We start from the raw sequence: 25,922 nt of genomic DNA on the forward strand, positions 1-25,922 counted from the left end.
ATTGTTAAAATAGTTACTTTGATTTTAGAAGATTCCATACTTCTGAAAGATTCAGTTTAACAAGCATGAAGTGCTATGTACTTTTAATGCTCTGTATTGAAGGAACCACAAAGGTCAAAAGACTGCTACTGGGTGAGGATACAGTTTAGTTAGAAAGGCAAGAATAAGATACATGGTGGTTTTATGCATATAGTATGTCTTCTGACCTGTATTCCTGGCTATGATATGTGGTCTCTGAAGACTGCAGCTCCATCTCTTCACTTCATCAGGACCATATGTAGAGCCCTTAGGCAAAACAACCCAGAAGTGCCTTTCTTTTTAGGACAAACCAGCTTTGATAGAGTTATTCTTCACCATAGTCCTCTGACAGAAAGAGCTCACTGTGCCTGGCCTGCCAGATTCAGCTTTTCTCTAGGAACTGATCTAATATTAATGCATGCCAAGACTGGGAATTTGCTCTAATTATTTTCTTTTACCACTACTATTTTTCATTTAGAAAGCCAGTGCATCAACCTAATTGAAATCTTAAAAGGAATAAGAAAGTACAAATTCTCAGATTCCTTTATTGGTAGTAGCCAGCTTCACAAAATTTTCCTTGCAAAACCACAATGAATAAAATCTAACCTATGAACACTTAATGTTTTAGATTTTTGCCTTTTTTCCTGTTTACTTTTATATTTTTGAGGACTTTTAAATGATCCTAATTGTACTTTAAATATGTTTTAAAGAGTTTTGGTATTGGGTAAATAATTTCATTTAGTTAGCCAAGGCTATATTCGAATTGGAACCCAAGAGAATCTCCAGTGGTCCCAGAGGAAAGCTAGCCTGAATGATTCAGTGATTCTTTTTTTATATAGGTAGTATTCTGATTAGAGCTGGACTGATCATATCACTCTGCTAATCAGAACCTCAGTGACTTCATTTTTTCCATGGAATTAAATGAGAATTTTTCACCCCAGTATTTAGGTCCTTCTTTAACTATGATTCTAGATTATCTTTCCATCCTTGATTATTTCCCAAAACTCTAGGGAACAGAGGTATTTGCTTTCTCCAAAATATATATGCTGTGCTTTCTCTCTTCAAGGTGCATTGTCACCATCCTACCTGTTGAAAGGCTATTCAACTCCCTGTGTCCTGTTCAAAAGTAGTCCCTTCATGGAAGCTAAAGGGATTCCTCACCTGTTTCTCCAATTCTGTCATCCACCCTTCCTTCTTTGCCCCCACACTTTGTAACATACAGAAAGTATTTCATTCTCCCTTGCATTGTGTTTTTTTGTGTGTGTTTTTGTATTTCTCGTGGGACCACAAATTTGTTGGAATATGTCTTACCAGGTTTTAAATCTCCTAAAGTACCTTGTACATGACAAGATTTTGATAATATGTTTATGCAATACAACTTAGATGGAGAGAGAAAGAGTTTTTTCTCAAAGCAGAGATTATCATGTGGTGTTATTTTTTTTCAGAATGGTAGACACAATGTTTATTATAATTTGTTATGGTGAAGCTAATCCAATAATAGTATGAGTTGTTGGAAAAAGATTCAGTATAGGTACAGTTATACTAAAGATCATAAAGCAAAAGTGAAAATCACTATGTATAACCTAGAAGTAATCCTTATAAACATTTGGTAAATATCTGTTCAGAACTCTTTTCTGCATGCATGATATACATACTATATGTTATTGCCTTTCCAGAAAATGCAGCCCTTTTATAACCTATTTTTAGTTAACTATGAATTGTAGACATCTTTCCCTGTAAATTAAGAATCCACATCATTATTTAATGATCTCCTAGTATTCTTTTTTTATGTGTGTGTGATTCTGGAGATTTAACCCTCTCCTAGTATTCTTGACTGTAGAGTTTATTTAACTAAACTAATCTGTTAATATTTTGCTATCTTAAATACCATTGTGATGAAATCCATTTGTCTTATTAGTACCTTAGAAATAAATGGCCAGAAGTAAAATGACCAGGTCAAAGGAAATATACTTTTTAACGTTTTTAATATTTATTACTCATTTGGCCTCTAGACTAGTTTGTATATAATTACACTACTTCCAGTAGTACAGGAGAGTATTAAACTAATTTCCTCACTCCTTGTCTACTCAGGGTGCTTCACCCCTGAGCCATATCCTCTGCCTTTCTTATTTTTTTATTTTTATTTTGAGACAAAGTCTTTATAACTTGCTTAGGGCCTGGATAAGTTGCTGAGGTTGGCTTTGAACTCATAATTCTGCCTCAGCTTCCTAGCCACTGGGATCATGGGCATGTGCCACTGTGCCTGGCTCAGTCTCTTAATTTTTTTAGGTTCAACATTTTTTTACATGTTGCTGCAGGAGTTCCATTTATGCATGCTTTGTACCCTTTTAAGAATCCACAGTGCTTTATACAATAACTTTCTGTCATTGCTTTTCTCCTCTCCATTTCTTACTGGAACTCCATGAACTCTAGCACAACTAAACAACTTTCCACTCTTTACATGTACCAGAGCTTTCAAAACTGTTCTTTTGGACAGGCTATTACTTTTGTCTAAAATTCCTATCTTCATTCTCTGCCTATAAACTATTCATTGACCTTTCAGAGTCATATTAAAGGTCACTTTCTCTGTAAACTCCCCTTCCCCAAAATTAACTTTTATCTAAGGAAAAGATGAGAGGTAAATATTTTCTTCTCTCAAGGTTCAAGGTGTTTGGTTGTAGAAATGTGTAGGGGTAGCATAGCTTTTGACTAAATAGATACTTATTTATAATAATTAAATTTATTTTCAACAATTAAAATAAACTTGAATATTTGCTATAAAGCTAAAATTTTAAAAATATTAATAGTACTTAAATAAATAAATAAATATCTTTTTCTAGTATTTGTTTGCTAATGTATGAGGTACTTTTATTGGCTTATCAGAAACTAAGTAGAACAATCTTAATTTTATACATGAGGAAACTGAGGCTCAGAAAGATAAAACACCTAACCTACATTGATGGGGATAGCAAGTAATAGAGCCAAGATTTGAAGTTTTTAATTTAGTACTGATCTGATTACAAAGAGATGCCCAAATAGGAATTGCCATTATTTATTCCCTGTTGAGTCTCTTGGTATCAAAGCTTTTTCTTTTTTCCAAAGAGGACAATATCATATCAAATTTGATAATGGGTCAGTGCTGTTAAAGTTTCTTCAGTGAATATTTTGGGCAGTAGAGTTCTCTAAGGAGTTATATCCTTTGAAACTGAAAGGCCTCTCTGTGAGTTGTAATCCTTCAACTCTTCTCTCAAAGGCCACAGTTAGGAGACGTAGCCTATTGTGTATACCAGACTAGAGAGTAACAGTGTATTTAAGGAATGCAGAGCACTGTGACCCACATGTTGCCTGGCATACCTATGCGTGTAACTTTCACTTTGGTAATCATTTGATCAGAGGGAGTTAATCATTAGATGATTAGATTTTTTTGATTACCTACTATATAGTAGTATAGGAAATTTTTTGAAAAGGTGATCACTTGCTCTTACAGTTTATTGTCTAATGAAGAATGACTCCTAAATAAGAAGCTACAATTCAGTGTAATTAGTTGCTACTCATGAAAAGAGTCTCATGAAATCATGACATACAACCTCACTATATGTTGTATGCAGAAGGTGTATTTAAAAATAAAATAATTCAAATGTGAATTGAAAAAGTCTAAAAAAGGACTACAAAGGAAAATGAAGATAAATGAATGAATATAGACAAAGTAGATAAAACCAAGTCTAGAGGAATTTGAGAGCCTTTGTAGAGAAAGTAGCCTTTCAGATGACTCTGAAAGACCGATAAGTATTTTTATTGACAAAGAATGCAGATAGGGAATTTTAGGAAAAGGAAATATAAAACAATAGTTTTGAAAGGCCATGGTACATATAGCAGTTTGATTGGACTGGAGTTCATGGAGTTTCTTTTTTTTTCTTTTTTTTTTTTTTTGGAGTTCATGGAGTTTCATATGAGGAAGTGGTGGGGAAAAAATGTGAAAGAATGTTGGGTCTAGATTATGAACGTTATTGAATCATGCTGAGTGTTTAGCCTTCATCCTGAGATCACCAACAGTTAAGCAAGGGTGTGAGAGAATTCTCTTCGTGCTGGAAGGATAATTCTTGGTAGTATGAAGAGTGTTCAAGGAAAGAAAACCTGAAGGAAGTGAGACCAGTAAATACATTATTGTAATAGTTGAAGCAAAGATTGATGATGATAAGGTAGGGCAATGCCAGTCTGTATAAATGGAAGGAGTTAAATTTGAGAGACATTTTAGTAATAGAGTATAAATTGCTCAGAGACTGTTGCTTTGAATTTAGGAACCTTTTTTAGCCATTCATAAACTGTATAATCCTAATCTAGGCAAATTAGCTACTCTGACCTTGTTAGCCATCAGTGACATCTGTTTTAATGGGACTGATATAAATAATTAATAAAATAAATATTTAGAAGTATTGGAATACCAAAACCTTTATACACGTTATTATGACTTAGAAGTAAGGGAAATAAAAGAATCATATATGGGATTGAGGTTTATTAGATGGATTGGTGGTGGGGAAAACCGTGATTTTGATGTTGGATCTTTTGAATTTAAGCTACATTTGAGATTGGGATCCTTAGGAGGCATTTGGAAAACACATTGAAACTTAAAGAGACGTAGAGAACAAGAGCTTTGAAACAAAGCGAGGTTAGGTTACATAGGAACCCCACATGGACTCCCTTGTCTCCCTTGTCTCCTTGACAGTGTCCTGCACGTCTCTCAGATTCAGAGAATGAAGAACCTTCTGGAGGCCAGATGATCCAGACACATCGCTCGGCATTTGTTTCCAAGAACAACTCCTACTCCTTGGCTTTCCTGGCAGGGTAAGAAACTGATACTGAATTCAGTCAGGATTCTTCCATTTTGGGGTGTGAGACAAAAGGAACTGGGAGAGCAAATGTATTTGTTGTAGCTATTTTGTGGGGAGGTGGAAGGGGTAAAAAGAGGGGGAAATTGGATTTTTAAATATGAATCAGAAAGGGTCGATCTGAATTTTCAAAGAAAAATAATATTTACCCATTTGTCACATCTTTAAGGTAGAATTATGCTAATTTCTCCTGCAAAGTTTAAATCTTTTATCCTGGGAAAATACAATAACAAAATCTTATTCACTCTGAAAATAGCCATGGATTCTCCCTCTGAACTTAAAAAACTCAGTAGGAAATGAATTCAGAGTTGATTTTATTTTTCAATTTCTAGGTCTAACTGTATTTTCATGGATTTCAGGAAAGTGGACTGAAAAGTTTTAAGACCCTTATTAAAACCTCTTGATACTTTAAATTTCGCAGGTCCTAGGGAGAAACTGAATGGATGCTGGATGCTAGATGCTGGAGGGATAATGAAGGGCTAGATGGAAAGGATGGAAGGAAGTAATCATTTATTCAGTAGATGTTTTGGAAACAGCAGATACTATGTGCCATACTCTGTTTTAAAAAAGGAAATGCAAAGGCACAATCTTTAGTTTGTTGTCTTTTTTTTGTTTAAAGCTGGCATTGCTTACCTTCATCCCTAGGGTTCAGCTCCTCCTTCCTATCAGCACAATGTAGTAGCTCTCTCTTTCTTGCTACCTCTGTGAACACACAACTGGACCCTTTCTATCCTAAAAATTTTACTGCTAGTCACTCACAAATAAGACATTAAAAAGCTACCAAAGTTTAAGAATTTTATGGAATGCTTACTACCATGATCTGTGATGTAGTATATATTTCTGAACATTTTGTGGATGTTCTTTTGGAGCAATTTTTCTCTTTTAAAGATTTCCAAGTATAAATTCACCAGATCTCTCTTTCTCTGAGATGCCTCCCCTTCTCTAGGTAATGGCAGCTCCTTCTCCATGAAGGCCCCTCCCAGAATATTTATTCACTTGTTTGACATTTGTTTAATGGGCACTGTTAACCATAACCATTAAGGCTTAATTGATATAATCTGGACCTAGTAGGTGGGTAAGCCAGCATCCTTTCCATATGTGATGAAGATGGGACTTTAACATTGTGTGTATGAGCTTAACTATAGATGCCCTCCAAAGTTAAAAAACTGAAGATTGCTTGACTACAAATTGTCACTTACTGATTATGAATATCCCCCCCAACCGTTTATAACAGGCATGTCTTAATGATTATAAAAGGGGTCTGCTGAAAAGTGAAGAAAAGCAAATCATTCATTTCAATCAAGTCAAAATAAATTCTCTTTGAAGCTAATAAATGTTGCCTTATGAAACCTGTGACTAATATATTGTAATTTGAAATAACTTAGAAAAGATAAATTTATATTAAAATCCAAATATGATACTAAGGTAAAACCATCTCAGTTATTTGAGTAGATATTTGAATGGGTTAATTATTTATCTGTATTTCCTGTCTCTACCCTTGTACTCTTATAATTCATTCTTTTAAAGGGTGGTAGCAAATTGATATATCATTACATAAAATGCTCTGCAGAGTCTTCTCTAAAGGGTACAATTGTAAAGCCTACTCAGAGGAGTGTGCTTTTGATTATGTGTGTCTCTGGAATATCTGTCATATATCTTCTTTTGCTTCTTTTAGCCCATCCTTGCCCTTACTGTGTATCATTGAGCCAGTTAATAAAGGAAGATATTCACTTTTGACTTTAAGAAAGTTTGTGATCAGTATTATACATATATATGGAATTGTTAGTGCTGACATTTCTGGATTCAGAATTCATTTTCTTCCATATGTTCAGGTTGGGTTGAGTTCAATTGGGTCCTTTCTGCCTGTTGACATCCTCAGGAAAAATCATTAGAGTCTGTCTTCCCAGTGCCATCATATCTTCTCCTACAGAACCTGAATAGCTATTGTGATTAAGGGAGAATACTCAAAGACTGTGTGGTAACGTGAGATCCAAACACCAAGTGCTTTAGGGGTTTGGGATTTGTCACTCAGATACTGTGGAGGAGATGGATGCATAAGGTATATGGAAAAGATTAGAACTAAAGAGGGCTGTCTCAAGAGAAGACCAGGTGCCCACTTGGCTGTGGAGATCTTTCTTGGTAGCATTAAAGAAGATGCAGAAGAAAATCACCTGAGAAATTATTTTGAACTGTTTGGGAAATTGAAGTGATTGAAATCATGACTGACCAAGGCAGTGGCAAGAAGGGGGAGCCTTGCTTTTGTAATCTTTGATGGTGGATAAGATTGTCATTTAGAAACATCATACTGTGAATTGCCACATCTATGAGTAGAGGAACACCCTGTCAAAGCAAGAGATGATGAGTGTTTTGTCCAGTCAAAGACGTTGAAGTCATTCTAGAAACTTTGGTGATGGCTGTGGAGGTGGTTTCATTGATAATGACAACTTGGTTTTGAGGAAATTGCAGTGATCCTGTGGCTTTGGTGACAGCCATGGTGGTGGTGTATATAATGTCAGTGGAGGTGGCTACAGTGAATTTGGTAATGATAGAAGCAATTTTGGAGCTGGTGGTAGCTACCGTGATTTGGTAGTTAACAACAATCAGTCTGAATTTTGGACCCATGAGGGAGGAAACTTTGACTGCAGAAGCTCTAGCCCCTATTGTGGTGGAGGCCAAAAAGTACTTTGTCAAATCCTGAAACCAACGTGGCTGTAGCAGTTCCAGCAACCGCAGTAGCCATCCATGGTAGTGGCAGAAAGTCTTAATTTTTCTGACTCAAAGCTTAGGGGGAGAGGAGAGCCAGAGAAGTGACAGGGAAGCAAGAGGTTACAGCCAGTTGTTCAACTCAGCCAGGCACCATGGTGGTAGGGCTTAACTGCTACTAGGAAGACACGTTTTAGACAAAACTCATGTGTGTAGGCAAATAACCTTCAAGGACTGTGTTTAGGACTAATTGTATAACAGATTATTTTAGTTTCTGTTCTGTGGAACATGTAAAGCTTTCCAGCAAAGGGTTTTGATGTAGGGGTTTTTTTGGCACCCTTGCTGTTGATTGCTAAATTTAATATCCTGATTATATGCTGAATAAACATGGCTTTAAAAAAATAGCTGAATTTAGTTGGTAGAGTTATCCTTTAGTGAAATAGTTTGCTGATGTCATAGAAACCTTAGGTGGGAAAATCAATTATGGTAATACTATAAATTATATCTCTTATTTATAATGTACTTTTTACTTAGATAAGAAAATGTTAAGTTTCAGTTACAAATTATTTTTAGGAGAACAATATGGAATTGTTAGTGCTGACAAGAAAATCCAGCATTATAGACAGATTTAAAAATAATTCAATTGCTGGTGGTTATACAATAATGTAATTATAACTTTAAAATAGTTAAAATGGTAAATTTTATGTGTATTTTACCACAATAAAAGTTAAGCACTGTTCATAGTTTTTAATATTTCAAATATATTTTTTTTCTGTTAAGCAACAACCAAAGAATAAGTTTTCTCTGCAAGTTTTTTTCTGAAAAGAGATCATATGTAAAAAACTTAAGTTTTTAATAAGTGTATTTGAATCAAATGAATCTGCCATTTAAAAAAATTTTTTTGTAGTTGTAAATGGACAGAATGCCTTTATTTGTTTATTTAGTGCTCTACACTAAACTACAGCCCCAATCCCTACCATTTGTTTTTTATACCTACTTTATGAACTTTTCTTAAGCATAAAAGCATGAGGGTAATAGTGAATAGGCATGAATGATAGGAATATTATTTTGAAAAAATACATCAGTAGATTCTGGCTGTGAGTCTTGCCAGCAGATCAGCTAATTTTTACTTTAAAAATTCAAAGAGGGCTTTGTAGTCACTTGATAAAGTTCTGTAGCCCTTTGAAAAGGAAACTTATTTTAAATAGGCCAATAGAATTATAGTTAATCCAGGATCAATTCTAGGTTAATCTCAAAATATTTGTTAGTTGAAAAAATTAATTTGAATAGTAAATGGTTGTATAATTGTAAAATTAAATTTTCATTTTAGCTAACTGAAAACTGGTTTAGCTTATTAAGTCATTTCAAAAAATTTATTTCCCTTCTTGCCTCATTCCTATCTTCTCAACCAGAATCAAACTAAAACCAAGAGGGCAAATTCTTCTTAAGGCTCAGCCTGGAAAATCTTTTTGAGTTACTGTTTTTCTATTCCACAAGAGCTTCATATCCAGTTGCATTTTTCTCATTGCTTTGGCTGTCAACTTAGTATTGGGATTAGTTCAGTCACTGTGGCTTTCCAACACGGCCTGCAATTTTTTAAAAAATGTATTTTTTTATGTACCCTTTTTACATTTGCTAAGTGGTCTCTGTTACTCCACTGAGATTTAGTCTTTATAGATCTTTTACTTTAAATAGATTCAAATTGTTCTTAGACATATGGTGTAACCATAAAAAGAAATATAGTCAAATCTGCCATCTTCTTTCTAGTTTGAAAAACAAGTGATACAGAAATGACAATATTGCCACACAAAAAGTGTATCATAAGTAAATGGTACCTAGCAAGATTTCTGGCACAAGATAAACCTTTAGTATTATTGCTGGTGCTGCTGCTATTTTTTGTCATTTTTTGAAAAATGGATTCATGACATATCAAAAAGGATCTGACATATAATCTTTTTCAACCTTTTTTGTAGTTATGAATGGACAGAATGCCTTTATTTTGTTTTTATTTTTATTCGGTGCTAAGGATCGAGCTCTGTGCCTCACACATGCTAGGCAAGCACTTTGCCACTGAGCTACAGCCCCAGCCCTTATCAACCTCTTTTTTGTTATTTGTTTTAGATGGGAAGACTAAAGCCCAAAGAGAGAACATGGTTTGCCAATCTTAGACTGCTGGAATAGTAGGAAACTGAGTTAAAACTGAGGCTTCTTGTTGTTGAGTGTCCTTTCCACTGCACTCCATTGTGCCCAAACCTTCTTGTGTAGGTCCCTGTGCTGCCTCTGCTTATCTCCCCAACTAATCTTTAAACTCTTTGCAGGCAGAACAACATCTTTTCCATCATTATAATTCCAGTATTAGTATAGTGGCTGGCATATAGTTGGGATCCTCAAAAATATTTGTGGAATGTTTGAGTGAGCTAGGTAGGCCTTGAGTTTCTGGGTAGGCTAAACTGGGACTTTGTCAGAACTGATTGTCGAAGTTGTAGCATAGGGCTTCTAGGAGAAGAGCTCTGGGAACATGGAAAGAAGGATTGGCTAGTGGCTGTTTTCTAGATTCAGTTTTATAGGAGTAATATGGGGTGGGAGGGGGAGTCTAGTGACCACATTGATAAAACTTTTATATTGTGAAGTTGCTTATAGCCTTCTAATGCATTAGCAGTGGTTTTGATGATACTTTTTATAGTCTTATAAAAATGATTTGTATTCCACTTAGCAGAAATTAACTATAGCTGTACCATTTTGTTTTCTAATATCTATATACTCTAAGCCTGAGCCTGTGCTTCACAGTGTGGCAATATGAGAGCTGGAGGAGCTGTACTTTCTATAAATTGTGTGTATAAGGAGAAAAACAGAGACTGAGAATCTTAGTGATACTAAATGCATACCCAGTCAGTGCTGAAGTGCATTAAAATATGCACACCCTCTTGGAAGTATATCTTGCTTCCTTAAAATGAACAAATGGAATACAGAAGCTTTCAGGTAGCACAAAACAAGCAGATGTGGAAGTGGTATGATTTTTGAAGAACCATCTGTAGAATTGATAAAAACAAGCAAAGCCAGAGTTGGTAAGGGGCTCGGGTATGTTGGCCTAGGGGAGGTTATGGAAGATGTAGCAGCAGGACCCTGAATGAAATCAGTTGACTTTCTGTCTCATTTATGTAAAATGTAGGTTGTTATGACCTACCTGCAAGCTAAGTTGATGGTTTTATTCAGTGATTTCTTTCCTGTCATCTCCAAAATCAAAATGTCTATAGGTAACTGTTTTGGTCAGTTTTTTTCACTTCTGTGACCAAAAGACCTGATAAGAATAATTAGAGAGGGCAAGTTCATTTTGGGACTCAACTGTTTCAGAGGACTCAGTCCATAGACAGCAGACTCCATTGCTCTGTGCTCAAGGTGAAGCAGAGCATGATGGTGGAAGGGTGTGGCGGAAGAAAGCAGCTCAGAACATGACAGTTAGGAAGCAGAAAGAGAGATTCTGTGTACCAGAAACAAATTATATACCCCAAAGTCATGCCTCCAGCAACCCATCTCCTCCAGCCAAACCCTACCCATTTGTTACCATCCAGTTAATTCTTTCAATTAATTAATCATTTCACCTCTGAACATTCTTGTATTGTCTCATAGATGAGCTTTTGGGAGATACTTCATATCTAAACCTTAACAGTGACTTAGAGCACAGTTTTAAAGGATGTAGGGAGTGAGGCCAGGGTATGAATAAATCCTTTTGCATTATGCTAGGAATTTTGGAATAGAGCTATAAAAACAGAGTTTTTCGGTCCACAAGGAGAATGCAGTAGACCCCCTACCCTTGCCTGCTGGGGATAAATCCCAAGATCCCCAGTAGATGCTTAAAACTGTGGATAGTACTGAATGCTATATATGCTGTTTTTCTTTTCTATACATAACATACCTATGATAAAGCTTAAATTAGACACAGCAAAAGATTAACAAAAAATAACAATAAAATAAACAATTAGCAATATACTATAATAAGAGTTATGTGAATGTGGTCTCTGTCTCTCAAAGCATCTTATTATACTGTTTACTTTCATTCTTCTCATGAAGATGTGAGAAGAAGCAATGCCTACGTGACAACACAGAATGAGATGAATGGCACAGGCATTGTGATGTGCATTAGGGTAGTGCATAACAGTTTTCTGAACAAAAGCGCTGTTTTACCCCAGTAGTCAATCTGATAACCGAGACAGCTACAAAGTGACTTATAGGAAGTTTTTTAGTCACTTCTTTCACTGCTGTGACTAAAAACCTGACAAGAATAATTGTAGAGTGCCGCAGTCTGGCTGGGCACAAATCAAGCCACCGAAGCAAGAACAGACTTTATTTTTTTACTGCAAGAAAGAAACCTCACACACGCTCCCGGGGAATCCTCCCGACAAGCCACGAGGCTCCTCCAGGAACCCCCAGCCGGAAAATCTCTCCGGGAAAACCCTCCTCCTGCACTTCGCCAACCAATGGGAACTCCCGGGGAATCCCCGTGAGAACTAAAAATAGCGCGAGAACTCAAAATTAGCGCTAGAACTCAAAAGTAGCGGCAGAGGCGGATATTAACGCCTTGCCTGTCAATCAATACTGTTGGCAAAATGCCAGGGGCCATACAGACTCGGCTGTGGCTCTCAGCATCTCCCCCCTTCTGTTTAAATAAACAACAAGTAATGTGGCTTAGGGACCGTGCCTGTTAGGTAGTCCAATTCAACATATGGTCCTTACCCGTCATCGGATGAACTGACCTCTAGGCGTCAGCCTCCTGTCTTAGGTTGGTACCACTGCAATCGGATCATACCCGTCACTGACTACCGGTCCAGCATACAGCCATACTTGTGGATAGGCCTTTGCACCAGTGGGGGGGGTGAGGTTCTTTGCCTCACCTTTGTTGGCCCCCAAACTTGTCCTTGGTGCCAATGGGGGGGTGAGGTTCTTTGCCTCACCTCTGTTGGCCCCCAAATTTTAGACCATCACTAGTAGAAGGGAGGAGGATGAAAAATGCCATGACACCAAGCCAATTGAGGGCTCCTTTGAAAAATTGTACCACCGGTGACACCATCAGCAAAGATGTCAGCATTACCACAATTCGCTGCACCAACAGATAGTTCACAATGCATACAAGTGATACATAGTCCAGGCAAGTTCTGCAAGCAGTTCAAAGTAGAGGAATCTGTCAATATGTCCATTTCTTCCCAAAGTAAATCTACTCCTTGATTGAGCATTACTTGTTGAGTTATTATTCACTGATGCATCAGTTTATACAGTTTGTTGATAGCTACCGAAGAAGCTGTAGTTTGGTTTTATCTTTGTCTTCACCGGCACTGGGATGAAGATAGGAATTCTGGCAATGATGCTAGGAAAAAAATTATGTAACATTCCAACAGGCATTAAGAAAATAATTTTTTGAACAATTTACATTATCCTGAACAGAATTATTAAATATAATGAGAAGGAAAGGTGAAAGCAAACAAACAGATCTGTTAACCTCCTTATTTGTTCACATATTAAAACAATTTTCAACAGCTGTTTACCCAATCTAAATTAAACCATTAAAATCACGTGAATAAAAAAAAATTCGGATCCATTTATTCATGAGCGCTCCTCATATAAGATATATGGACATGCACACATACAGACATACAACACAAAACAGAAGTGTGCGCACATAACATACAACATATAAGACAATAATAAAGGCCTTGTAGCTTTACCTAGGTGAAATCTCCATTGCAATGTTTAAAAACTCCACAGTCAAAAAATAAAACACAGTCAAAAAACAAAACTGATCAGAAAAACATTAACCTAGGTTTGTATGAGCTCAAAAAATAAAATAGAACTTTATGATGTGGGAAAAATGCAATAATAAAATAGATATTGAAAAAAGGCACCGTGGTTAATCACTGTCGCAGATGTAAGAATAGCCAAGCTGGAGCTCTGGATATCAGCTGTTATGGATTTCAGTCAAATCATCTTCTTTTTCTGTAGAAATTGTTTTGGTTAACCTCTCTGGAATCCAAATCGGCTGCTGTTCTCCCTGTGGGAACACACAAACGGAACCCCTACTCCAGACAATAACTGGGTCGGGACCTTTCCATTGTCCTGTTAGAATATCTTTCCAAAGTACCTTAGGCTTATGTACATTTTTCGGATACATATGTCTTTCCGCAGCACTAAGTCCTGATGAATCCAAATTTAGAAAGTTTAGAGTAAAAAGGGTTATTTTAAGTTTATCTTTGGGGGATATATACCCCTTTCCAATTCCCTCTTTTTGCTTTAATAAGTACGTTTTAATAGTTTGATGAGCTCTTTCAACTATGCCTTGCCCCTGTGGATTGTATGGGATTCCTGTTATATGAGTAATACCAAAAGATGAGCAAAATTGTTTAAAAGAGTTAGAAGTGTAACCAGGACCATTATCAGTTTTTAACTGTTTAGGAACACCCACAGTGGCAAAATTTTGTAAGCAATGAGCTATAACATCTTTAGTTTTTTCTCCGGCATGAAGGGAGCCCATCAAAAATCCGGAAGAAGTATCAACTGTAACATGTAAATATTTTAATTTTCCAAATTCTGGCAAGTGTGTGACGTCCATCTGCCAAATATGGTTAGGTATCAGTCCTCTAGGATTGACTCCAAGATTAACTTGTGGTAAAAAGGTCACACAATTTTGACATTGTTTTATTATATGTCTGGCTTGTTCCTTAGTTATTTTAAAACACTTTTGTAAAGTATTAGCATTAACGTGAAACCTTTTATGAAAATTTGTAGCTTCTTCTACAGTAGAAAAAATATGTATATCATGTGTAGTTTTATCTGCTAAATCATTGCCCAAACTAAGGGCTCCAGGCAATCCTGTATGTGCCCTGATATGTCCTATAAAGAATGGATCTTTTCTATCCCAGATTAGACTTTGTATAGTGGAAAACAAAGAGAAAACAGTAGAGGAAGGGGAAATCCTACCAGCATCTTCAAGGGATATTATAGCATTAACTATATACTGACTATCAGAAAATAAATTAAATACAGAATCTTTAAACATCACAAAAGCTTGTAAAACTGCATTGAGCTCTACCTTTTGAGCTGATTGTTTGGGAACTAAAAATGTAAAAGTTTGATCAGGGGTAACTACTGCTGCTGTACCATTATTAGACCCATCAGTGAATATATTTGGAGCATTCACGATAGGTGTTTTTCTTGTCATTTTAGGAAAAACTACAGGATGCTTAGACCAAAAAGACAACAAAGGATTAGATGGTAAATGATTATCAAATGAAACATTTGATTTACACATGATTATTGCCCATGTATTTAACTCATTAGCTAACTCATCAATTTGCTCCATAGTATATGGAGTAATAATTTTATTGGGAGAAATTCCAAACACTCCCTTTGCTGCTTTTATTCCTTTCAGTATTAATTGTCCTACAGCCTCAGGATACCTAGTAAGAATAGTGTTAGGAGAGTAAGATAAATGTATCCACAATAATGGACCTTCTTGCCAAAATACTCCTGTAGGAATATTTTTTGTTGGTATTACAATGAATAATAAAGGCAAACTTATATCAATTCTGTCCAAATGCATATTTTCCATATATGTTTCAATAATTTTTAATGCCTTTCTTGCTTCAGGAGTTAATATGCGGGGTGAATTTGGATCTGATGGACCTTTTAGGATATCAAATAAAGGTCCCAACTCTCCTGTTGGTATGCCTAGATAAGGCCTTATCCAATTTATATCTCCCAACAACTTTTGAAAGTCATTAAGCGATTTGAGTTGATCTACTCGTATTTGAATTTTAGGTGGACGGACCATGGTTGAGGATAATAGAACTCCTAAATAATTAATTGGAAAATTTAATTGTACTTTATCTATTGCTATCTCTAGATTATAATTTTTTAACAAATTTGTAAGTGTGGCATAAGATTCCAACAATGTGTTTTTATCTTTGTGTGCTAACAATACATCATCCATATAGTGAAATATTTGTAGTTCAGGATTTTGATTTCTAAGTGGCTGGATTGCTTTATTAACATAAATTTGACACATAGTTGGGCTGTTAGCCATCCCTTGAGGGAGCACTTTCCATTCATATCTCTGATCAGGACCTTCATGATTCAGTGCAGGGATAGTAAATGCAAAATGTGGACTATCCTCAGGATGAATTGGAATTGAAAAGAAACAATCTTTAATATCTATAGCTAAAACATACCAGGTTTTTGGTAAAGCAGACAATTGAGGAATCCCTGATTGAGCAGGTCCCATAATAACCATCTCATTATTAATGGCTCTTAAATCTTGTAATAATCTCCATTTACCAGATTTCTTTTTAATGACAAAAATGGGAGTATTATAGGGAGATACAGAAGGTTGTATATGTCCCTCTGCTAATTGTTGTTTGACCAGGTCATGGGCTGCTTGTATCTTTTCTTTAGTCAGGGGCCACTGAGAAACCCATACTGGTCTATCTGATTTCCAAGTGATTTTTATTGCCTCAGTGACCCCTTCTGAAAACCCAGTCCATGTCTATTTATTCTTTGATCTATTTGTATTGGTGCTGCTATACCTTGTTCTTGTTTTTCTAATCTTTTTCCTTTCCTAAAACCTTGTCTAGCCATAATAGTGGGTGCATTTTGATTGATATTATTTGTTAATGTCAAACCTAATTGATCTAAGACATCTCGTCCCCATAAATTTACGGGAAGATGATCCAATACATATGGCTGTATAGTTCCTTCACATCCTTCAGGATCCTTCCAATCTAAGACCATTGCACTTCTATGGGGATTAGTTGCCACTCCTAGGCCTCGAAGCGTTTGAGTGGCTTGTTGTAATGGCCAATGTTTTGGCCATTCTTGACGAGATATGATGCTAAGGTCTGCACCTGTATCCAGTAGCCCATTAAATTCATGTCCTTGAATATTTAGTTTTAGCATTGGGCGAGAATCTAAATTCAAAGACAGCATAGCCCAATCTACACCTGTGGAGCCTAATCCCCTGGAACCTCTTTCCATAGTAGTACTGGAAAATTTATCATGTAGGCTGGATATTATTAATAACTGTGCTATTCTATCTCCTGGTGAAATTACTGATATACCCTTTGGAGAACTAGCTATAATTTTTATTTCACCTTCATAATCGGGATCAATTACCCCGGGACTTATCATAAGTCCTTTTAGCGTAGAAGAACTACGTCCTAACAATAAGCCTACTGTTCCTTTGGGAAGAGGTCCTTTTACTCCTGTGGGAATGATTTGAACTCCCATCTCTGGAGTTAGTACTGCTCTGGCGGAGGCGCAGATGTCCAACCCTGCGCTCCCTCTGGTTCGTCTGATGAGAGATCGGATGGATAATGTGTCCTGGGTACTACCCTGATGGGGTTGCTGGGTTCCTCCATGGTTTTTCTGGGTTCCTCCAGTGCCCCGTACATTTGTGGTCGTGGGCCCCGGAGCATTGGGCCCCCCTGTCCGTTTTTTGGCAATGGAGCCTGATGCCTTTCTCCACGATATCGTGGGTAACCACCTGGTCCTTGTCCATTTTTTGATAATGGAGTACCCTCTATGGTGGTTTGAGAACGGCATTCATTAGCCCAGTGTCTCCCTCTACGGCATCGTGGGCAAATATCTGGTGTTCTATTCCTTTGATACCTAACTTTGTTATACCTTCCTCCTATGGGGCAACTCCTTTTAAAATGTCCTGTTTGTTCACAATTGTAGCATGTTTTTGGCCTGGCATCTAAAGCCTGTTGTACTGCTGCCAAGACTTGTCCTTGTTCATTAATGTCTCTACATAATTTAATATATGTGTTTAAATCTTCATGTTTCCATGGTCTAATGACCTCTCTGCAGCAACGATTTGCTTGGTCATAAGCCAGTTGTTTTATAAATGGCATTGCTTGTTCTGTGTCACCAAAAATTTTGGAGGCTGTTTGAATAAGCCTATCTACAAAGTCAGCGTAAGGTTCATTAGGTCTCTGTATTACCTTAGATAGCTGACCTTGTAAATCTCCCTGTCCTTGTAAAGTCTTCCATGCCCTAACTGCGTCTGCAGCAATCTGTGCATATACAGCACAGAATTTGTTGCCGCTGACCCTCATAAGGTCCTTTTCCTAGCAACATCTCTAGACTTCTTTGAGGGTAACCGGCTGCTGCATTTCGTCTAGCTGTCTCCCTGCAAAATTCCTCATTGGCAACCTTCCATAACAAATATTGTCCTCCATTTAGCACAGATCTACACATGCTAGCCCAATCTGCTGGAGTCATGTCCAAGTTAGTAATGGATTCGACCATGCTTACAGTGAAGGGTGCATGAGGACCATAGGTTGTTACAGCCTCCTTTAATTGCTTCACTGTTTTGAACTCTAACTCACGGTGAATTCGCTGCCCTCCTGCCTGCTCAAGTACAGGGCATGCTAATCTTTGAGGTCCTGTCTCAGGATCCCATCTATCAACTACGGGGGTTGAGGGGGTTGAGGGCCACTCAGCTATCTCCATAGGTGGAGCTGTTGGCTGAATTACGCCCTCTGGTGATAGATCGGTGTTAGTAGCAGCCTCCTGTTGTTGCTTCCCCCCTGATAGCTGTTTCTCCTCTAAGCTTTCTTCCTTTAAATTTTCTTCCTCTGTCTGACTAGCTTGAGAGACCTTCTCTTTTGCTTGATCTAAATTGTCTTTCTCCATGGTTTGAACCTCTAACAATTTATTTAACACTCTTTCAGTTTGTTTTTTACTAATTTCTAATCTGTTACAAAGATAACGCAACCCAAAAAGATAACACAAAACAAGACCGAAACAGAATGAAACAAAAATGGAACAAAAAATCGTTGTATCAATTTTCCTATTTTCTGGACATGTGCATTTGTGGTCTATTTCTATCTCTTCCTCAGGGGCAAACAACTTCAAACCTTGAGCCAACCATTTTTCCCAGTCTGCCTGAGGAAATTCTAGGGATAGGCAGCTTGAAACAAAACCAAAACAAATCAAAGCAAGAACATATTGTTTTTTAAAATGGTCACCCATTCTCTTGCCTTCCCTTAGGGGTAAGCAATTTCACTTACCCCGAAGCTTCAGACGTTCCCCGTCCGGGCCGCCAAATGCCGCAGTCTGGCTGGGCACAAATCAAGCCACCGAAGCAAGAACAGACTTTATTTTTTTACTGCAAGAAAGAAACCTCACACACGCTCCCGGGGAATCCTCCCGACAAGCCACGAGGCTCCTCCAGGAACCCCCAGCCGGAAAATCTCTCCGGGAAAACCCTCCTCCTGCACTTCGCCAACCAATGGGAACTCCCGGGGAATCCCCGTGAGAACTAAAAATAGCGCGAGAACTCAAAATTAGCGCTAGAACTCAAAAGTAGCGGCAGAGGCGGATATTAACGCCTTGCCTGTCAATCAATACTGTTGGCAAAATGCCAGGGGCCATACAGACTCGGCTGTGGCTCTCAGCAGTAGAGAAGGAAAAATTTATTTTGAAGCTCACAATTTCAGAGGTCTCAGTCCATAGATAGCCAGCTTTATTCCTTGGGGCTTGAGGTGAGGCAGATCATGGCAGAAGAGTTTGGTGGAGAAAAGTGGCTGAGGACATGACATTCAACAAGCAGAGAAAGAACTGTGGTCAACAAGGACAAATATAAACTCCAAAGGCATGCAACCTCTTCCAGTCACACTCCACCTACCTAAGGTCACCACCAAATTAATCCCTACCAGGGATTAATGCACTGATTAGGTTAAACCTCTTATAACCATATCATTTCATCTCTAAACATTCTTATATTATCTCACCCATAAGTTTTTTGGGGAATACCTAATATCTAAACCATAACAGGAGGATAATATATACAGTATGAATATGCTAACCAATGGGACAGTTCATATCCCAGGTGGTATGGAGCTGGAGGGCATGAGATTTTAAACAAAATCTTAAATTGCTGCCACTAGAATGGCAGCAATTTAAAATTTACTGTTTTTTCTTGGAATTTCCTATTTATTATTTTTGGACTGAAGTTGACCACATTGTAATTGAAACCTTGGAAAGCAAAGCCATGGATAAGGGGGGACTACTATATTAGTGCATTCCCAGAATAGGCAAATTTATATAAGTTATAAAATAGATTAATGATTGCTTAAGGTTGGAGGAGGGGAATTTGGGGGCAATAATTAAAGGTTATAGGCTCTCTTTTTGAGGTCAGGGAAATATTTTCAGATTGTTGTGATTGTTAAAAGAATTCTATGGAGGGGCTGGGGTTGTAGCTCAGTGGCAGAGCACTTACCTAGTATGTGTGAGGCACTGGGTTCAATTTGCAGCACCACATAAAAATAAATAAAATAAAGGTATTGTATCCATTTACAACTAAAAAAATTTAAAAAAAATAACTCTATGGAGGTACTAAAAGCCATTAAATTGTACACTTGTAAGAAAAAATGGTAATATGGACAAAGCAGGTAAACCAGATGATATATATACAGGGAAGGATTATAACAGAATCTCACCCATTTCTGCCACGTACCCAGAAATGGGTGAGATTCTGTTATAATCCTTCCATATAACACACGTTCATTTGTGTGTATGTGTCCCCTCAAGATATGATTAAGAAGCTAATGTAGCGTAAGTATGTGAGAGACAGAGTAATAAATAGGCAATCAAGAGCATAAGCCAAATTTTATATCATGTATTATCATTTGAAACCCTTTTAACAGTGTTTTATAACTACTAAAACTTCTAGCTTTCCAGATGATTGTTTATACTGACTGGTCCTCTTTTCTTTGTAAGTCAGACTTATTGAAATTGTGGGGTTTTTTTAGCCTCACTAGACATCCCAGAAAACCATCTTGGAACTGGGCACAGTGTCACATGCCTATAGTCCCAATGGCTCAGGAGGCTGAGGCAGGAGGACTGTAAGTTCAAAACTAGCCTCAGAAAAAAGTGAGGTGCTAAGCAACTCAGTGAGACCTTGTCTCTATAAAATACAAAATAGGGCTGGGGATGTGACTCAGTGGTTGAGTGTCCCTGAGTTCAATCCCTGGTACCCCTCAAAAAAAAAAAAAATTAGAAAACCCTCTTGGCCTCTTAGCAGTGGAAATTTTAAGCCAGTTGACTTTCCTACAGTGCTGCTTTTTCTTGTTTATGACTCATTTTGTGTTCAAATAGAAAGAGCTTTCCTAGATGTGTTTGGTCTGTTCTATGACAGAGCAGAGTAAAAATGTTAGGTCAGTATGCTGTGGCAGTAAGAACACAGGACTTGGAATCAGATATTGTGGGTTTAAATATTTGTTTCAGTTATGTGTGTACTAAAGGGAAGATTATGTCTCTCATTTTCCTTTCTATAAATTGGGGATGATGATACCTATCTCATAGAGTTTCAGTATGGATTAAATGCAGTACAATATATTTAAAACACTTAGCAATGTGCCTGACAGATAACAGGGTATGATTAATGTTAAAGTATTTCCCAAGGGGAGAGAGACATTTCTGCACATATTTTTAATCATTTATAAGAAATTTATTGAATATATTCATTGTGAATATATTTTGGGTTTGGGGATACAAAATGAATGTAACAAATGACAGTAGTAGTTATTGTTCTTTTATGTGTGTGGTGCTGAGGATTGAACCCAGGGCCTTGTGCATGCAAGGCAAGAACTCTACCAACTGAACTATATCTCCGGCCCTCCCTCAGTTTTTAGTGAGGCTGTTATTTGAGCTCTTTGAATCCTAGGAAAATTGAGTTTACTGTTCTTGACTATTTGAGCCAGCATTTTGAAGATTCTGATCTAACCAAATGCTCCAACAATAATAGTATTAATAGTTATAATATTACAAATAATATACTGATGTTACCTGTAAAATATGTTTCTGTTTTATATAGTGTTTCTACATTCTTTATTTTAGAGAGTTTTAGTGTCAGAATTCACATCCCCATATCTGTAGAAGTACTTCTTGGGTTTCAGAGCAGTGCCATGGTAATACCTCTTTCTTACCCTATAATTCTCTCATCTGTATCTTAAAAGATAATATGTGGGGCTGGGGTCATGGCTCAGTGGTAGAGCGCTTACCTCGCACAATCAAGGCCCTGGGTTCAATCTTCAGAAGAAGGAAGGAAGGAAGGGAGGGAGGGAGGGAGGAAGGAAGGAAGGAAGGAAGGAATTGTGTCCAACTACCACTATAAAAATAAATATAAATTTTTTTAATATTTATTTTTTAGTTGTAGTTGGAAACAACACCTTTATTTCATTTATTTATTTTTTTATGTGGTGCTGAAGATCGAACCCAGGGTCTTGCACATGCAAAGCAAGCATTCTACTGCTGAGCCACAATCCCAGCCCCATAAAAATTTTTTTTAAAAAAGATACTTTTCTTGGTGATATTAACAAAAATGACAGAATAGAGAACTCCAGAAGCCTATCCCTTTTGGCAGAAACAGTCAAAATTAACTTTTTTTTTTTTTTATTGTTGGTCGTTCAAAACATTACATAGTTCTTAATATATCATATTTCACAGTTTGATTCAAGTGGGTTATGAACTCCCAATTTTACCCCGTATACAGATTGCTGTATCATATCAGTTACCCTTCCATTGATTTACATATTGCTGTTCTAGTGACTGATGTATTCTGCTGTCTATCCTATTCTCTACTATCCCCCTCCCCTCCCCTCCCCTCCCCTTTTCTCTCTCTACCCCCTCTACTGTAAATCATTTCTTCCACTTGTATTATCTTGTCTTACCCCTCCTTTCCTCTTATATGTAATTTTGTATAACCCTGAGGACCACCTTCCATTTCCATGCTATTTCTCTTCTCACTCCCTTTCCCTCCCACCTCTCATCCCTGTTTCATGTTAATCTTCTTCTCAAGCTCTTCGTCCCTACACTGTTCTTGGTTACTCCCCTTAAATCAAAGGAGTCATTTGGCATTTGTGTTTTAAAGATTGGCTAGCTTCACTTAGCATAATCTGCTCTAATGCCATCCATTTCCCTCCAAATTCTATGATTTTGTCATTTTTTAATGCAGAGTAATACTCCATTGTGTATAAATGCCACATTTTTTTTATCCATTCATCTATTGAAGGGCATCTAGGTTGGTTCCACAATCTTGCTATCGTGAATTGTGCTGCTATGAACATCGATGTAGCAGTGTCCCTGTAGCATGCTCTTATTAGGTCTTTAGGGAATAGACCGAGAAGGGGAATAGCTGGGTCAAATGGTGGTTCCATTCCCAGCTTTCCAAGAAATCTCCATACTGCTTTCCAAATTGGCTGCACCAATTTGCAGTCCCACCAACAATGAACAAGTGTACCCTTTTCCCCACATCCTCTCCAGCACTTGTTGTTGTTGGACTTCATGATGGCTGCCAATCTTACTGGAGTGAGATGGTATCTTAGGGTGGTTTTGATTTGCATTTCTCTGACTGCTAGCGATGGTGAGCATTTTTTCATGTACTTATTGATTGATTGTATGTCCTCCTCTGAGAAGTGTCTGTTCAGGTCCTTGGCCCATTTGTTGATTGGGTTATTTGTTATCTTATTGTCTAATTTTTTGAGTTCTTTGTATACTCTGGATGTTAGGGCTCTATCTGAAGTGTGTTGAGTAAAGATTTGTTCCCAGGATGTAGGCTCCCTATTTATCTCTCTTATTGTTTCTTTTGCTGAGAAAAAACTTTTTAGTTTGAGTAAGTCCCATTTGTTGATTCTAGTTGTTAACTCTTGTGCTATGGGTGTCCTATTGAGGAATTTGGAGCCCGACCCCACAGTATGTAGATCATAGCCAACTTTTTCTTCTATCAAACGCCGTGTCTCTGATTTAATATCAAGCTCCTTGATCCATTTTGAGTTAACTTTTGTGCATGGCGAGAGAAAGGGATTCAGATTCATTTTGATGCAAATGGATTTCCAATTTTCCCAGCACCATTTGTTGAAGATGCTATCCTTCCTCCATTGCATGCTTTTAGCCCCTTTATCAAATATAAGATAGTTGTAGTTTTGTGGGTTGGTTTCTGTGTCCTCTATTCTGTACCATTGGTCCACCCACCTGTTTTGGTACCAGTACCATGCTGTTTTTGTTACTATTGCTCTGTAGTATAGTTTGAAGTCTGGTATCGCTATACCACCTGATTCACACTTCCTGCTTAGCATTGTTTTTGCTATTCTGGGTCTTTTATTATTCCATATGAATTTCATGATTGTTTTATCTATTTCTACAAAAAATGCTGTTGGGATTTTGATTGGCATTGCATTGAACTTATAGAGGACTTTTGGTAATATCGCCATTTTGATGATGTTAGTTCTGCCTATCCATGAACAGGGTATATTTTTCCATCTTCTAAGGTCTTCTTCAATATCTCTCTTTAGGGTTCTGTAGTTTTCATTGTATAAGTCTTTCACCTCTTTTGTTAGGTTGATTCCCGAGTATTTTATTTTTGGGGGGGATATTGTGAATGGAGTAGTTGTCCTCATTTCCATTTCAGAGGATTTGTCGCTGATATACAGGAATGCATTTGATTTATGCGTGTTGATCTTATATCCTGCCACTTTGCTGAATTCATTTATTAGTCTAATAGTTTCTTTGTAGACCCTTTTGGGTCTGCTAGGTATAGAATCATGTCATCTGCAAATAGTGATAATTTAAGTTCTTCTTTTCCTATTTTTATGCCTTTAATTTCTTTAGTCTGTCTAATTGCTCTGGCCAGTGTTTTGAGGACTATGTTGAACAGAAGTGGTGAGAGAGGGCATCCCTGTCTTGTACCAGATCTTAGAGGGAATGCCTTCAATTTTTCTCCATTCAGAATGATGTTGGCCTGTGGCTTATCGTAGATTGCTTTTACAATGTTGAGGTATGATCCTGTTATCCCTAATTTTTCTAGAGTTTTAAACATAAAGGGATGCTGTACTTTGTCGAATGCTTTTTCTGCATCTATCGAGATGATCATATGGTTCTTATTTTTAAGTCTATTGATGTGGTGAATAACATTTATTGATTTCCATATATTGAACCAGCCTTGCATCCCAGGGATGAATCCTACTTGATCATGGTATATAATTTTTTTGATATGTTTTTGAATCCGATTTGCCAGAATTTTATTGAGGATTTTTGCATCTAGGTTCATTAGAGATATTGGTCTGTAGTTTTCTTTCTTAGAAGTGTCTTTGTCTGGTTTAGGCATCAGGGTGATGTTGGCCTCGTAGAATGTATTTGGAAGTTCTCCCTCTTTTTCTATTTCCTGAAATAGCTTGAAAAGTATTGGTGTTAGTTCCTCTTTAAAGGTTTTGTAAAACTCTGCTGTATACCCATCCGGTCCTGGGCTTTTCTTAGTTGGTAGTCTTTTGATGGTTTCTTCTATTTCCTCTATTGTTATTGGTCTGTTTAGGTTGTTTATATCCTCCTGACTCAATCTGGGCAGATCATAAGACTTAAGAAATTTATCTATGCCTTCACTATTTTCTATTTTATTGGAGTATAAGGATTCAAAATAATTTCTGATTATCTTCTGTGTTTCTGAAGTGTCTGTTGTGATATTGCATTTTTCATCTCGTATGCTAGTAATTTGGGTTCTCTCTCTTCTTCTCTTTGTTAGCATGGCTAAGGGTCTGTCGATTTTATTTATTTTTTCAAAGAACCAACTTTTAGTTTTGTCAATTTTTTCAATTGTTTCTTGTTTCGATTTCATTAATTTCAGCTCTGATTTTAATTATTTCTTGCCTTCTACTTCTTTTGCTGTTGTTTTGCTCTTCTTTTTCTAGGATTTTGAGATGAAGTATGAGATCATTTATTTGTTGGTTTTTTTCTTTTTTTAAGGAATGAACTCCAAGCAATGAAGTTTCCTCTTAGAACTGCTTTCAATGTGTCCCATAGATTCCGATATGTTGTGTCTGTGTTTTCATTTAACTCTAAGAAGTTTTTAATGTCCTCCTTGATGTCTTCTAAAACCCATTGATCATTCAGTAACCTATTGTTCATTCTCCACGTGACGCATGATTTTTCCTTCCTTCTTTTATCATTGATTTTCAGTTTTATTCCATTATGATCAGATAAGATGCATGGTATTATCTCTACTCCTTTATATTATCTAAGAGTTGCTCTGTGACATAATATATGATCTATTTTTGAGAAGGTTCCATGTGCTGCTGAGAAAAAAGTGTAGCTACTTGATGTTGGGTGGTATAGTCTATATATGTCAATTAAGTCTAGGTTGTTAATTGTGTTATTGAGTTCTATAGTTTCCTTATTTAACTTTTGTTTGGAAGATCTGTCCAGTGGTGAGAGAGGTGTGTTGAAGTCTCCCATGATTATTGTATGGTGGTCTATTAGACTCTTGAACTTGAGAAG

The 25,922-nt window shown here is 37.1% G+C and overlaps 1 protein-coding gene across 1 annotated transcript in view; it reads left to right on the forward strand.

The window, feature by feature from the left end:
- Rnf169 (ring finger protein 169) overlaps positions 1 to 25,922 on the forward strand; it is a 120,622-nt gene that overhangs the window by 76,086 nt on the left and 18,614 nt on the right. The window contains exon 4 of the mRNA XM_026387297.2: positions 4,742 to 4,860. Within this exon, the coding sequence (XP_026243082.2) occupies positions 4,742 to 4,860 (119 nt within the window). The remainder of the gene's footprint in view (positions 1 to 4,741; positions 4,861 to 25,922) is intronic.

The sequence above is a fragment of the Urocitellus parryii genome, chromosome 4 (genome assembly GCF_045843805.1).
Source record: "Urocitellus parryii isolate mUroPar1 chromosome 4, mUroPar1.hap1, whole genome shotgun sequence".
Lineage (NCBI taxonomy): Eukaryota > Metazoa > Chordata > Mammalia > Rodentia > Sciuridae > Urocitellus > Urocitellus parryii.